The following is a 12,236-nucleotide window of genomic DNA, read 5'->3' on the forward strand; positions in this document are numbered from 1 at the left end:
AATTTGCGGTTTGCCTTTAAAAGTCCACCATTGGAAGATTACATTGTTTGTATTTTTTTGCGTGTTTTCCAGTGGTTGACTTACACCAATCAGCCATAAAATTATGACGTGGCCTGTGTGGTCCAATCCAAAAGATGATCTACTGTAACTCAAATTGCTGATGAACCATTTTAAATTGATGCTAACATCAGCTAATGGTGGCGCCAGTCAAGATAGTCTGTTGTTCAGACAGACATTGAAACATCGTGTCCTGCTTTTGCTAGAAACAAGACATGAAAATTAGTCATGAGATGAGATTAATGTGATTCATTTTCTCAAATGTTTCTTTGTAATTTATTGGCTATTTAGAATTGTAAAGTAGCCTTGTCAAATGAAAGGAAGTAAAACCTCTATTGAGAGAGAAGAACCAGTAAAACATTCTTTACTTGTTCCCCCAATATCCAGTTCAAAGTTCATGAATAAACATGTTGGTTGTGATTTTTAACTATGAGCTAAAATTGTTTGAGAGTATACCGAAGCCCACATTATTCAATGGCAGAGTGTGTATAGTAATGTTCGACTACGATTAGTACCATATATTACTACATTTACAGTAGTCACTGTTCCACTATTAGTAGTACCATATCCTTGCTGCTGGTCATAAAATTTGAATATCATCAAAAAGTTGATTTATTTCAGTAATTCCATTCAAAAATGAAACTTGTATATTATATTCATTCATAACACACAGACTGATATATTTCAAATGTTTATTTATTTTAATTGTGATGATTATGTGACAACTAATGAAAATCCCAAATTTAGTATCTCTGAAAATTTGAACATTACTTAAGACCAATACAAAAAAATTCTTGCACATGAAAAGTATGAGCATGTACAGCACTCAATACTTAGTTGGGGCTCCTTTTGCCTGAATTACTGCAGCAATGCGGCGTGACATGGAGTCGATCAATCTGTGGCACTGCTCAGGTGTTATGAGAGCCCAGGTTGCTCTGATAGTGGCCTTCAGCTCTTCTGCATTGTTGGGTCTGGCGTATCGCATCTTTCTCTTCACAATACCCCATAGATTTTCTATAGGGTTAAGGGCAGGCGAGTTTGCTGGCCAATTAAGAACAGGGATACCATGGTCCTTAAACCAGGTACTGGTAGCTTTGGCACTTGTGTGCAGGTGCCAAGTCCTGTTGGAAAATGAAATCTGCATCTCCATAAAGTTGGTCAGCAGCAGGAAGCATGAAGTGCTCTAAAACTTCCTGGTAATTAGCTGATTAGAATGTGGCACCAGGTGTCTTGAATATTGAACCTTTTCACAATATTCACATTTTCTGAGATACTGAAATTAAAAGAAATCAAAATTAAAAGAAATAAACACTTGAAATATATCAGTCTCTGTGGAATGAATGTATACATTATACAAGTTTCACATTATGAATGGAATTACTGAAATAAATTAACTTTATGATGATATTCTAATTTTATGAACAGCACCTGTATTACTACATTTACAGTAGTCTCCTGTTCCACTATGAGTAGTACCATATATTACTACATTTACAGTAGTCATTGTTCCACTATGAGTAGTACCATATATTACTACATTTACAGTAGTCATTGTTCCACTATGAGTAGTACCATATATTACTACATTTACAGTAGTCATTGTTCCACTATGAGTAGTACCATATATTACTACATGTTTCCTCACCCCTCCTTCAAATCTCTATTTCTACGTCTCGTTTGTAACGGTAAAAATGTTTAATCCTGAAAATTGTTCAATCTGGAAGTGTAGATGTAATGTCATGTTTTGTCCACAGACACCCACTGGAGAGATCAGAGTCAAGGATTCTCAGTGTTCAATCCGTCCAGAGTCATCAAAAAGACCTTTCCTCAATATTCAGTGTATGTGGTTCTCTTATGTACATTTGTTTTTGTTTACTTCAAGAAAAGTTAATCTGTCAGTCAGTAATTAATTGTTAATATTTTTCTGATATTTGATTAAATTTGATTTATCCCGATGTTAACGTTTTCACTCTCACCCTTCAGTTACTTGAACAAAATATAATGACATTTGTGAAGAAAGAGTTGAAGAGGTTTAAGACAATACTGAGTTCAGATCTACCAGAAGGCTTTGAGAGTCAGAGGGAAGATGAGGAAGGTTTGGACCCTGAAGATGAGAAAGAGACCAGTGCCAAAGAGGGGGCTCTGAAGATCACACTGCATGTCCTGAGGAACATGAACCAGAAGGAACTTGCTGACACACTGGAGAAAAGTAAAATACTGTTGAATGTCTGATTATGAGGAACATTTAAAAGCTTTTTGTAGCTGTTTAACTCAATAATAATGTAGCAACCTTAAGACAACATCTGGTGGCCTCTTCTAGTGGTGATGTGTTGAATAATTTAACACAGTACAAGATAGAGTGAAGAGAGAGAAGATTACAATACAATCCTACAGTTGTCATTGTTTAAAGAAAGAATATTCTGTATTATTTCTTCATTCAGGCGAGCTTGCTGTGATTTGCCAACATGATCTCAAATCTAACCTGAAGAAGAAGTTTCAGTGTGTGTTTGAGGGTATCGCTGAACAAGGGCACCCAACACTTCTCAATAAGATCTACACAGAGCTCTACATCACAGAGGGTGGAAAGGGAGAGGACAATAATGAACATGAGGTGAGACAGATTGAGACAGCAAATACGAAACAAGCAAGACCAGAGACAGTAATCAAATGTAATGACATCTTCAAACCCTTACCTGGACAAGACAAACCTATGAGAACTGTGATGACAAAGGGAGTCGCTGGAATTGGAAAAACAGTCTCTGTGCAGAAGTTCATTCTGGATTGGACTGAAGGAAAAGCCAATCAGGATGTCCAATTTGTATTTCCCATCCCTTTTAGGGAGCTGAATTTGATGAAAGGGGGAAGTTTGATTCAACTCATCAATCATTTCTCAATTGAAACCAAAAAAGCAAGAATCTCTAACTACAACCAATACAAAGTTCTGTTCATCTTTGATGGTCTGGATGAGTGCCGACTGCCCCTTGACTTCCAGAACAACCAGAGCTGTTGTGATGTGACAGAGTCAACCTCAGTGGATGTGCTGCTGACAAACCTCATCAAGGGAAATCTGCTTCCCTCTGCTCTCCTCTGGATAACTACCAGACCTGCAGCAGCCAATCAGATCCCTTCATGGTGTGTTGACCAGGTGACAGAGATCAGAGGGCTTAATGACCAACAGAAAGAGGAGTACTTCAGGAAGAGATTCAGTGATGAGGACCTGGCCAGTAGAATCATCTCACAAATAAAGACATCAAGGAGGCTCCAAATCTTGTGTCACATACCAGTCTTCTGTTGGATCACTGCTACAATACTTGAGTACATGTTGACTACAGATAATGAAGTAGAGCTGCCCAAGACCCTAACAGACATGTACTCACACTTCCTTGTGTTTCAGTCCAAACACAGGAATGTAAAGTATGATGGGAAAAACGAGACCGATACAGACCGGAGTAAAGAGAGCATTCTGAAACTGGGAAAACTGGCTTTTCAACAGCTACAGAACGGTAATCTATTATTCTATGAAGAACACCTGAAAGAGTGTGGCATTGATATCAATGAAGCATCAGTGTACTCAGGAGTCTGCACACAGATCTTTAAAGAGGAATGTGGGCTGAACCAGGACAAGACGTTCTGCTTTGTCCATCTGAGCATTCAGTTTCTAGCTGCATTATATGTGTTTCTCTCATTCATCAACAACAATGAGAATCTAATGGATGAACAACAATCAACCGACAGGAATGTTTCAGTGCAGCTAAGAGACCAAGTCACATTCTACAAGACTGCTGTGGATAAAGCCTTCCAGAGTAAGACTGGACACCTGGACCTTTTCCTTCGCTTCCTTCTGGGTCTCTCACTGGAGTCAAATCAGAAGCATTTACGAGGTCTACTGACAAAGACCATAAGCAGCTCACAGAGCCATGATGAAACAGTGAAGTACATCAAGGAGAAGATCAGGGAGAATCCCTCTTCAGAGAGGTGTATCAATCTGTTCCACTGTCTGAATGAACTGAATGACCATTCTCTAGTGGAGGAGATCCAAAGATACCTGAGTTCAGGACGTCTCTCCAGAGAAGAACTGACACCTGCACAGTGGTCAACTCTGGCCTTTGTTTTACTGACTTCAGAAGATGAGATTGATGTGTTTGACCTGAAGAAATACTCCACATCAGAGAAAGGTCTTCTGGGGTTGCTGTCAGTGATCAAAACCTGCCGAACTGCTTTGTAAGTACAGTCATGCAAATTATCATCCCACACACACACAGACACACACACAGACACACAGACCCCCCCACACACAAAACCTCTTTAATCTACAGTATATTTATTGACAACATTAATGATTTTATGTACAGGATGTACATTCTAGTGTCCTGTATTACAATGTTAGTTTTAAAAGTACAAACGAAGTTGAAATGACAATGATGAAATCTATTGTTCTGTTTGTGACATCATGATAATCTTTTTCCAGACTGGCAGGTTGTGGAATCACTGAGGAAGTATGTGCTTCTCTGGTCTCAGCTCTTAAGTCAAACCCCTCACATCTAAAAGAACTGGATCTGAGTAACAATGACCTGAAGGATACGGGAGTGGAGCAGCTCTCTGCTTTGCTGAAAGATCCACAATGTAGACTGGAGACTCTAAGGTGAGTAATAGTAGTATTTTGATGATACTCTATATAGGACGTTTATTTTCTACATTCTAGTGTCATATTGGCATTTTTCATTTTGAAAGTATACACCAAAGATGAGTTGACATGACAATGATGTAATATTTTTATGTTCTGATGTTTCATATAAACAGTATAATCTCTTTCCAGGCTGTCTGTTTGTGGAATCACTGAGGAAGGCTGTGCTTCTCTGGTCTCAGCTCTGAAGTCAAACCCCTCACTCCTGAAAGAACTGGATCTGAGTAACAATGACCTGAAGGATACCGGAGTAGAGCATCTCTCTGCTTGGCTGAAGGATCCACAATGTAGACTGGAGACTCTGAGGTGAGTAACTGACAGCAAGACAATAAACATGTCAACACAACAGAAGGGAAATACCAATGTCTGCGGTGTTCCCACCTCCACCTGCTCTGAGCTGCCAGCAGGTCCAAGCCTCCATCCCTGGTAAAGACCAAATCCTGTCAGACATCCCAGCAGGCCTGGAAGGAAACACACCACAACTATCAGGACCACCATGACAAACAAAAACACAATATTTCATAATAAATAATAGTTTTCTGTTAGTCCAAGTATATCCAACATTATAACTAATCTTCATTCCCCCCCTCTGATGTCCACTGATCCACCATTCATTCCCAGTGTATTATTATTACACTTACAGTCCCATAATGTTCATAATAATTAAGATCACATTTTGCTGCAGCAAATCTGGAAGAACATTGGGCGTTGCAAGCAGTTTGTGTGTGTGTGTTGTTCCTTTTTTCTAGCTCAGTGGTTGTGTCACTGTGTCATGTGGATCTACATGTGAAACTTGTTAGGCAATAATTCATAGATCATTGGTTGAGGTGTGTTCAGATGCTGATATAACCGACCTCACTCATTTTCACAGTAGATCAACACCGGAACATTCTGTAAGAAACCGTCAGCACACTCAGACAGGTCTGTGGGTCTAGTAGTGATGCACTGGTTGTCTCATAACCCACAGCACAGGGGTTATATCCAGCATGCAGCCAGGCAGAGGGTCACTAAATATTATTTGGGTAAAGGGCAGGTTGATTTACATTTCTAACCCTAACAATGTTTTTGTAATGATCTGTTAGTTCTGACAGAATTAGACAATAGTGTGCCTCTGAAGTAGGCTACATTTCAGTATATCAGAACGTGTCTCTCCATCACTCAGTGTGAATCTCTTTATGTACAGCAGTGGTTCCCAACCAGGGGGACAAGGACCACTAGTAGTACTTCTTCTATCCACAGACCTACTGTGTACAAGGTTATTCCATTGATAATGGTTTATACTGTGAGCTAAGTCAGCACCTGTCGGTTATTGTTATTTATCTCAGGCATGTTTACAAAGTGATTATATTTATACACATTTTGTGAAAGACATTTGTCAAGAGAGAATAGTTTTGCTCTAATACAAATTAAACAATGTAGTCTCTTGGGCAGATGCATGAACTGTGTGTTGCAGCAGCATTTTCTGTATTTGCATGTTCAGTTTTGATGTGGGATTTAGAATTTCACTTTATCCATATAGTTGAGGACGTGTTATTAAGAATCGGGGGTGGTTGCAGGTGAAGAAACAGCTGACCCACCACAACTGTCTTGGGTGTTTATGTGGAGGTGTGACATAAAAAAAAAACGCAATCACAACAAAATAAAACGTTTTTCATGGAATTTGGGAAAAAATTTAACAGATTTTATTGAGCCCTACTAAAGAAAGATTTTAATGGCAGAAGCATCTTGTGAAATCATGCTTGAAAGTGAAAATATATTGTAAATGTGATTAGTTTGTGAACTTATGATCAACTCTCTGCAGGTTGTCAGGCTGTCTGGTCTCAGAGGAAAGCTGTGCTTCTCTGGTCTCAGCTCTGAAGTCAAACCCCTCACACCTGAAAGAACTGGATCTGAGCTACAATCACCCAGGAGACTCAGGAGTCAGACTGCTCTCTGCTGGACTGGAGGATCCACACTGGAGACTGGAGAAACTCAAGTATGTCCTGTAGATGTTTTCTCTATCAGTAATCAGTAATGCTGTATAAAGTTTTCTTGTTGTTTTGCTTCATGTATCAAATACAGACCTGCCTACTGGTACTCATTTTGTGTAGCATGAACAAAGTTTCAAAGTCAGTGTACACTGACATGATATCAAGCTGGTTAATTGTGAATTTGAGGAAAACACATTACTTATTCATTACTATTCTGACTGCACCATTGATGTTCAGACATCAGCTAGTCTGTCTTTGTTTTCACTAGTAATTACAACACCATCAACCTTTCTACTGCTGAATAAGTATATCTGTGAAGCTTATTTAGAGTGACTACATATGATCTTTACAATGGTACCAGGTGGAGCACATTGTCAGCCTCGTCACTGTCTAACCTGCAGTGTGGTGGTAGTTAGTTCAGTGTGGTGGTAGTTAGTTCAGTGTGGTGGTAGTTAGTTCAGTGTGGTGGTAGTTAGTTCAGTGCGGTGGTAGTTAGTTCAGTGCGGTGGTAGTTAGTTCAGTGCGGTGGTAGTTAGTTCAGTGCGGTGGTAGTTAGTTCAGTGTGGTTGTAGTTTGTTCAGTGTGGTGGTAGTTTGTTCAGTGTGGTGGTAGTTTGTTCAGTGTGGTGGTAGTTTGTTCAACATGGTGGTAGTTTGTTCAACATGGTGGTAGTTTGTTCAACATGGTGGTAGTAGTTAGTTCAGTGTGGTAGTTAGTTCACTTTGGTAGTTATTAGTGCAGTGTGGTGGTAGTTAGTTCCTTGTGGTGGTAGTTAGTTCCTTGTGGTGGTAGTTAGTTCCTTGTGGTGGTAGTTAGTTCCTTGTGGTGGTAGTTAGTTCCCTGTGGTGGTAGTTAGTTCCCTTTGTTGGTAGTTTGTTCAGCGTGTTGGTAGTAAGTTTAGTGTGGTCTTGACCCACTGGAACTTGGTCTGGGTCTCCAGGGTTGTGGTCTTGACTCCATCTGTGGTTAGTACAGTGTGGTGGTAGTTAGTACAGTGTGGTGGTAGTTAGTACAGTGTGGTGGTAATTAGTACAGTGTGGTGGTAATTAGTACAGTGTGGTGGTACAGTGTGGTGGTACATAGTTCAGTGTGGTAGTTAGTTCACTTTGGTAGTAATTAATACAGCGTGGTGGTAGTTAGTTCCCTGTGGTGGTAGTTAGTTCCCTGTGGTGGTAGTTAGTTCCCTGTGGTGGTAGTTAGTTCCCTGTGGTGGTAGTTAGTTCCCTGTAGTGGTAGTTAGTTCCCTGTAGTGGTAGTTTTTTCACTGTGGTAGGTAGTTCAACGTGGTTGTTGTTTATTCAGCGTGGTAGTAGTTAGTTCAGTGTGGTGGTACGTTGTTCAGCATGGTGGTAGTTAGTTCTGTGTGGTGGTAGTTAGTTCCCTGCGATGATAGTTTGTTCACTGTTTTAGTTAGTTCCATGTGGTGGTAGTTTGTTCAGCGTGGTGGTAGTTTATTCAGCATGGTGGTAGTTAGTTCAGTGTATTGGTAGTTAGTTCCCTGTGGTGGTAGTCAGTTGACTGTGGTGGTAGTTTTTTCACTGTGGTGGTAGTTTTTTCACTGTGGTGGTAGTTTGTTCAAGTGGTGGTAGTTTGTTCAACGTGGTGGTAGTTTGTTCAGTGTGGTGCAGGGCTTTAGCTATAAACATTTTTGATAATGGATTATTTATTATAAAAATGTGTTGATTTTTTGATTAGTTGATAAATAACACCCATAATGACTCAGTAGTTTCACAGATCTATTGCTAATCAAACATTACACCGCATGAGTTGTGCCAAGTAATGCTCAAATTGCAGAAATATAATTACAGGTTAACTTTTTTAGTGTTGGGAACCTTTTTTAATATGACTTCCACCAACAAAGGGGATTTTCTGTCTTAGAAAGAGATTGCTCCTGAATTTACATCAGTATTTATCACCATTATCTAATTATCATTCTCTTCATGTTCATTGCTCCCATCACTCTGACAAGCAGAGAGTTCCGCAGAGAAACTCCTTTCAGAGACACATCCTCGGGGACAATGTTTGCTTCTGCTGGTTCTCCTCTCAACCATTTCTATTGGCCTCCAATGCATGAATATAATGAATATATTTCCTCTGGTATCAGTGGTCATAATGTTATGGCTGATCACTGTATGTCAATTCTTCCACTAGACTGCACTGTTCAGTTTTCAGGTCCAGGTGGTGTTTGTCTTTCTGTGTCACGACTGGATCTGAAAGAGTTGCAGTAACAGACCATCTCTGTTCCAACAGGGTCTTAACATATAGAATGTTTTATTCCACCATGTCACAGACCATCTCTGTTCCAACAGGGTCTTAACATATAGAATGTGTTATTCCACCATGTCACAGACCATCTCTGTTCCAACAGGGTCTTAACATACAGAATGTGTTACTCCACTAGGTACGAACATCCTGCAACAACTTGTGCTCAGGTTGACCACTTGGTTTTGTTTCATCTTCAGATTGTTGGTTTCCAGGTCACCCTTCTTGAAATGCTCTACCAAACATATAGTAGCCTCAACTGCTTTGTTGATGGTGGGGTTCTTCAGTGCCTGGTTGACCACTAATTGGAGATTATGTCCAGCACTGTGTATTGAGGACCATCCATTATTCTCCTTTAGTATTTTTACTGCTGCCACTGTGTTTTCACCAATATCATGCACAACAGCCTGGACTTTACTGGGAGCATCTCAAACTTGTCAGTAACTTCCTCTATCCATGATGCAATGTTAGCTGCAGTGTGTCGGTTGTCCAGTAGCATTGTGTTGAGGCAGAATGAAGTAATCTCCCAGCCTTCTCCAATGAAATGTCAGGTAACACCCAGGTAGCCCTCCATTGCAATGCTTGTCCAAGCATCTGTATTCAGTGTAATCCTGCGCTTCGTGTCCATTACCATCTCCTTAACCTTCTGGAACGTTTCCTCATATTTACTCTCCATTTGCTTTGTGAAGTACCTTCTGCAGGGTTCGCTAACATACCTTGTACCGTTGCATCCCTAGGTTGTATAGAGAAGATAACGTTCAGGCAGATTTTGTGGAGTCGTCAGGACCTCACTTGTGTGTGTGTGTGTGTGTGTGGGTATAAGACAGTCTGCTCTTCTGCTTCTTCCACAGTATGGATCATGGTGGAGAGTGGAAGCTGAAATCAGGACTGAAGAAATGTAAGTGATTTATTATACAGAACACATACAGTGGGGAGAACAAGAATTTGCAGGTTTTCCCACTTACAAAGCATGTAGAAGTCTGTCATTTCTATCATAGGTACTCTTCAACTGTGAGTGATGGAATCTAAAACAAAAATCCAGAAAATCTCATTGTATGATTTTTAAATAATTAATTTGCATTTCATTGCATGACATAAGTATTTGATACATCATAAAAGCAGAACATAATATTTGGTACAGAAACCTTTGTTTGCAATTACAGAGATCCTACGTTTCCTGTAGTTCTTGACCAGGTTTGCACACACTGCAGCAGGGATTTTGGCCCACTACTCCATACAGACCTTCTCCAGATCCTTCAGGTTTCGTCGCTGTCGCTGGGCAATACAGACTTTCAGCTCCCTCCAAAGATTTTCTATTGGGTTTCAGGTCTAGAGACTGGCTAGGCCACTCCAGGAACTTGAGATGCTTCTTACGGAGCCACTCCTTAGTTGCCCTGGCTGTGTGTTTCAGGTCATTGTCATGCTGGAAGACCCAGCCACGACCCATCTTCAATGAAAAGCAGAACTCAAAATGTGGTACAGAAACCTTTGTTTGCAATTACAGTCATACATTTCCTGTAGTTCTTGACCAGGTTTGCACACACTGCCAATAGGGATTTTGGCCCACTCCTCCATACAGACCTTCTCCAGATCCTTCAGGTTTCGTTGTCATGCTGGAAGACCCAGCCACGACCCATCTTCAATGCTCTTACTGAGGGAAGGAGGTTGTTGGCCAACCTCGTGATAAATGGCCCCATCCATCCTCCCCTCAATATGGTGTAGTCGTCCTGTCCCCTTTGCAGAAAAGATTCCCCAAAGAATTATGTTTCCACCTCCATGCTTCACGGTTGGGATGGTGTTCTTGGGGTTGTACTCATCCTTTTTCCTCCAAACACGGCAAGTGGAGTTTAGACCAAAAAGCAACATTTTTGTCTCATCAGACCACATGACCTTCTCCCATTCCTCCTCTGGATCATCCAGATGGTCACTGGCAAACTTCAGACAGGCCTGGACATGCGCTGGCTTGAGCAGGGGGACCTTTGGTGCACTGCAGGATTTTAATCCATGACGGCGTAGTGTGTTACAAATGGTTTTCTTTGAGACTGTGGTTTCAGCTCTCTTCAGGTCATTGACCAGGTCCTGCAGTGTAGTTCTGGGCTGATCCCTCACCTTCCTCATGATCATTGATGCCCCACGAAAGATCTTGCACGGAGCCCCAGACCGTCATCTTGAACTTCTTCCATTTTCTAATAATTGCGCCAACAGTTGTTGCCTTCTCACCAAGCTGCTTGCCTATTGTCCTGTAGCCCATCCCAGCCTTGTGCAGGTCTACAATTTTATCCCTGATATCCTTACACAGCTCTCTGGTCTTGGCCATTGTGGAGAGGTTGGAGTCTGTTTGATTGAGTGTGTAGACAGGTGTCTTTTATACAGGTAACGAGTTCAAACAGGTGCAGTTAATACATGTAATGAGTGGAGAACATGAGGGCTTCTTAAAGAAAAAGAAACAGGTCTGTAAGGGCCGGAATTCTTACTAGTTGGTAGGTGATCAAATACTTATTTCATGCAATAAAATGCAAATTAATTATTTATATGAAAGATGATGTGTAATATTGTGTCTTGGTCTCATCCATCAGATGTCTGTGATCTCACACTGGACCCAAACACAGTAAACAGAAACCTCTCTCTGTCTGAGGAGAACAGAAAGGTGACATGGAGAGAGGAGCAGCCATATCCTGATCACCCAGAGAGATTTGATTACTGGCCACTGGTGTTGTGTAGAGAGGGTCTGTCTGGACGCTGTTACTGGGAGGTAGAGTGGAGTCGGAGAAAGGTTAGGATAGGAGTGACATATAAAGGAATCAACAGGAGAGGAGGGGGTGTTGACTGTCTACTTGGAAACAATGACCAGTCCTGGAGTCTGGCCGGTTTTAGTAACAGTTACTATGTCAGGCACAATAATAAGAAAACTCTCCTACCTGTCACCTCCTCAGGCTCCCACAGAGTAGGAGTGTATCTGGACTGGCCAGCTGGCACTCTCTCCTTCTACAGGGTCTCCTCTGACACACTGACCCACCTGTACACATTCAACACCACATTCACTGAGCCCCTCTATCCAGGGTTTAGGGTTTATTCTGACTCCTCAGTGTCTCTGTGTCAGAAGGTCCCTTTGTCAAACACAACATGATGTTTCACTCTAATCATGGTCATGTTCAATAGGACACCGTAGTAAAACACTGAGAATAAATTAGTGAAACCCGATAAGAACACCTCCTCACATACCCCATTGGTCAGCGACGTATCAGCTGATGTTGGGGTCCGTT

At 41.1% G+C, this 12,236-nt stretch overlaps 2 protein-coding genes across 2 annotated transcripts in view; both read left to right on the forward strand.

Moving 5' to 3' along the window:
• LOC109615482 (zinc finger protein 501-like) overlaps nt 1–12,236 on the forward strand; it is a 1,152,720-nt gene that overhangs the window by 309,551 nt on the left and 830,933 nt on the right. The window lies entirely within an intron of this gene.
• LOC105005982 (NLR family CARD domain-containing protein 3-like) lies at nt 1,826–12,192 on the forward strand. Its single transcript, XM_020050789.3, has 7 exons — nt 1,826–1,896; nt 2,041–2,266; nt 2,499–4,278; nt 4,874–5,047; nt 6,543–6,716; nt 9,825–9,871; nt 11,550–12,192. The coding sequence occupies exons 2-7, from the start codon at nt 2,059–2,061 to the stop codon at nt 12,098–12,100; spliced, it is 2,934 nt and encodes a 977-aa protein (XP_019906348.3). The 5' UTR covers nt 1,826–1,896; nt 2,041–2,058; the 3' UTR covers nt 12,101–12,192.

Source organism: Esox lucius, chromosome 11 (genome assembly GCF_011004845.1).
Source record: "Esox lucius isolate fEsoLuc1 chromosome 11, fEsoLuc1.pri, whole genome shotgun sequence".
NCBI classification, from domain to species: Eukaryota; Metazoa; Chordata; class Actinopteri; order Esociformes; family Esocidae; genus Esox; species Esox lucius.

What these genes read in the sequence shown, in the direction of transcription:
- LOC105005982 (XM_020050789.3), top strand. Translation starts at nt 2,059, where the DNA reads ATGACATTTGTGAAGAAAGAGTTGAAGAGGTTTAAGACAATACTGAGT. An exon ending in TGTAGACTGGAGACTCTGAG is followed by an intron (nt 5,048 to 6,542) that starts GTGAGTAACTGA and finishes AACTCTCTGCAG; the next exon opens with GTTGTCAGGCTGTCTGGTCT. An exon ending in TGGAGACTGGAGAAACTCAA is followed by an intron (nt 6,717 to 9,824) that starts GTATGTCCTGTA and finishes CTTCTTCCACAG; the next exon opens with TATGGATCATGGTGGAGAGT.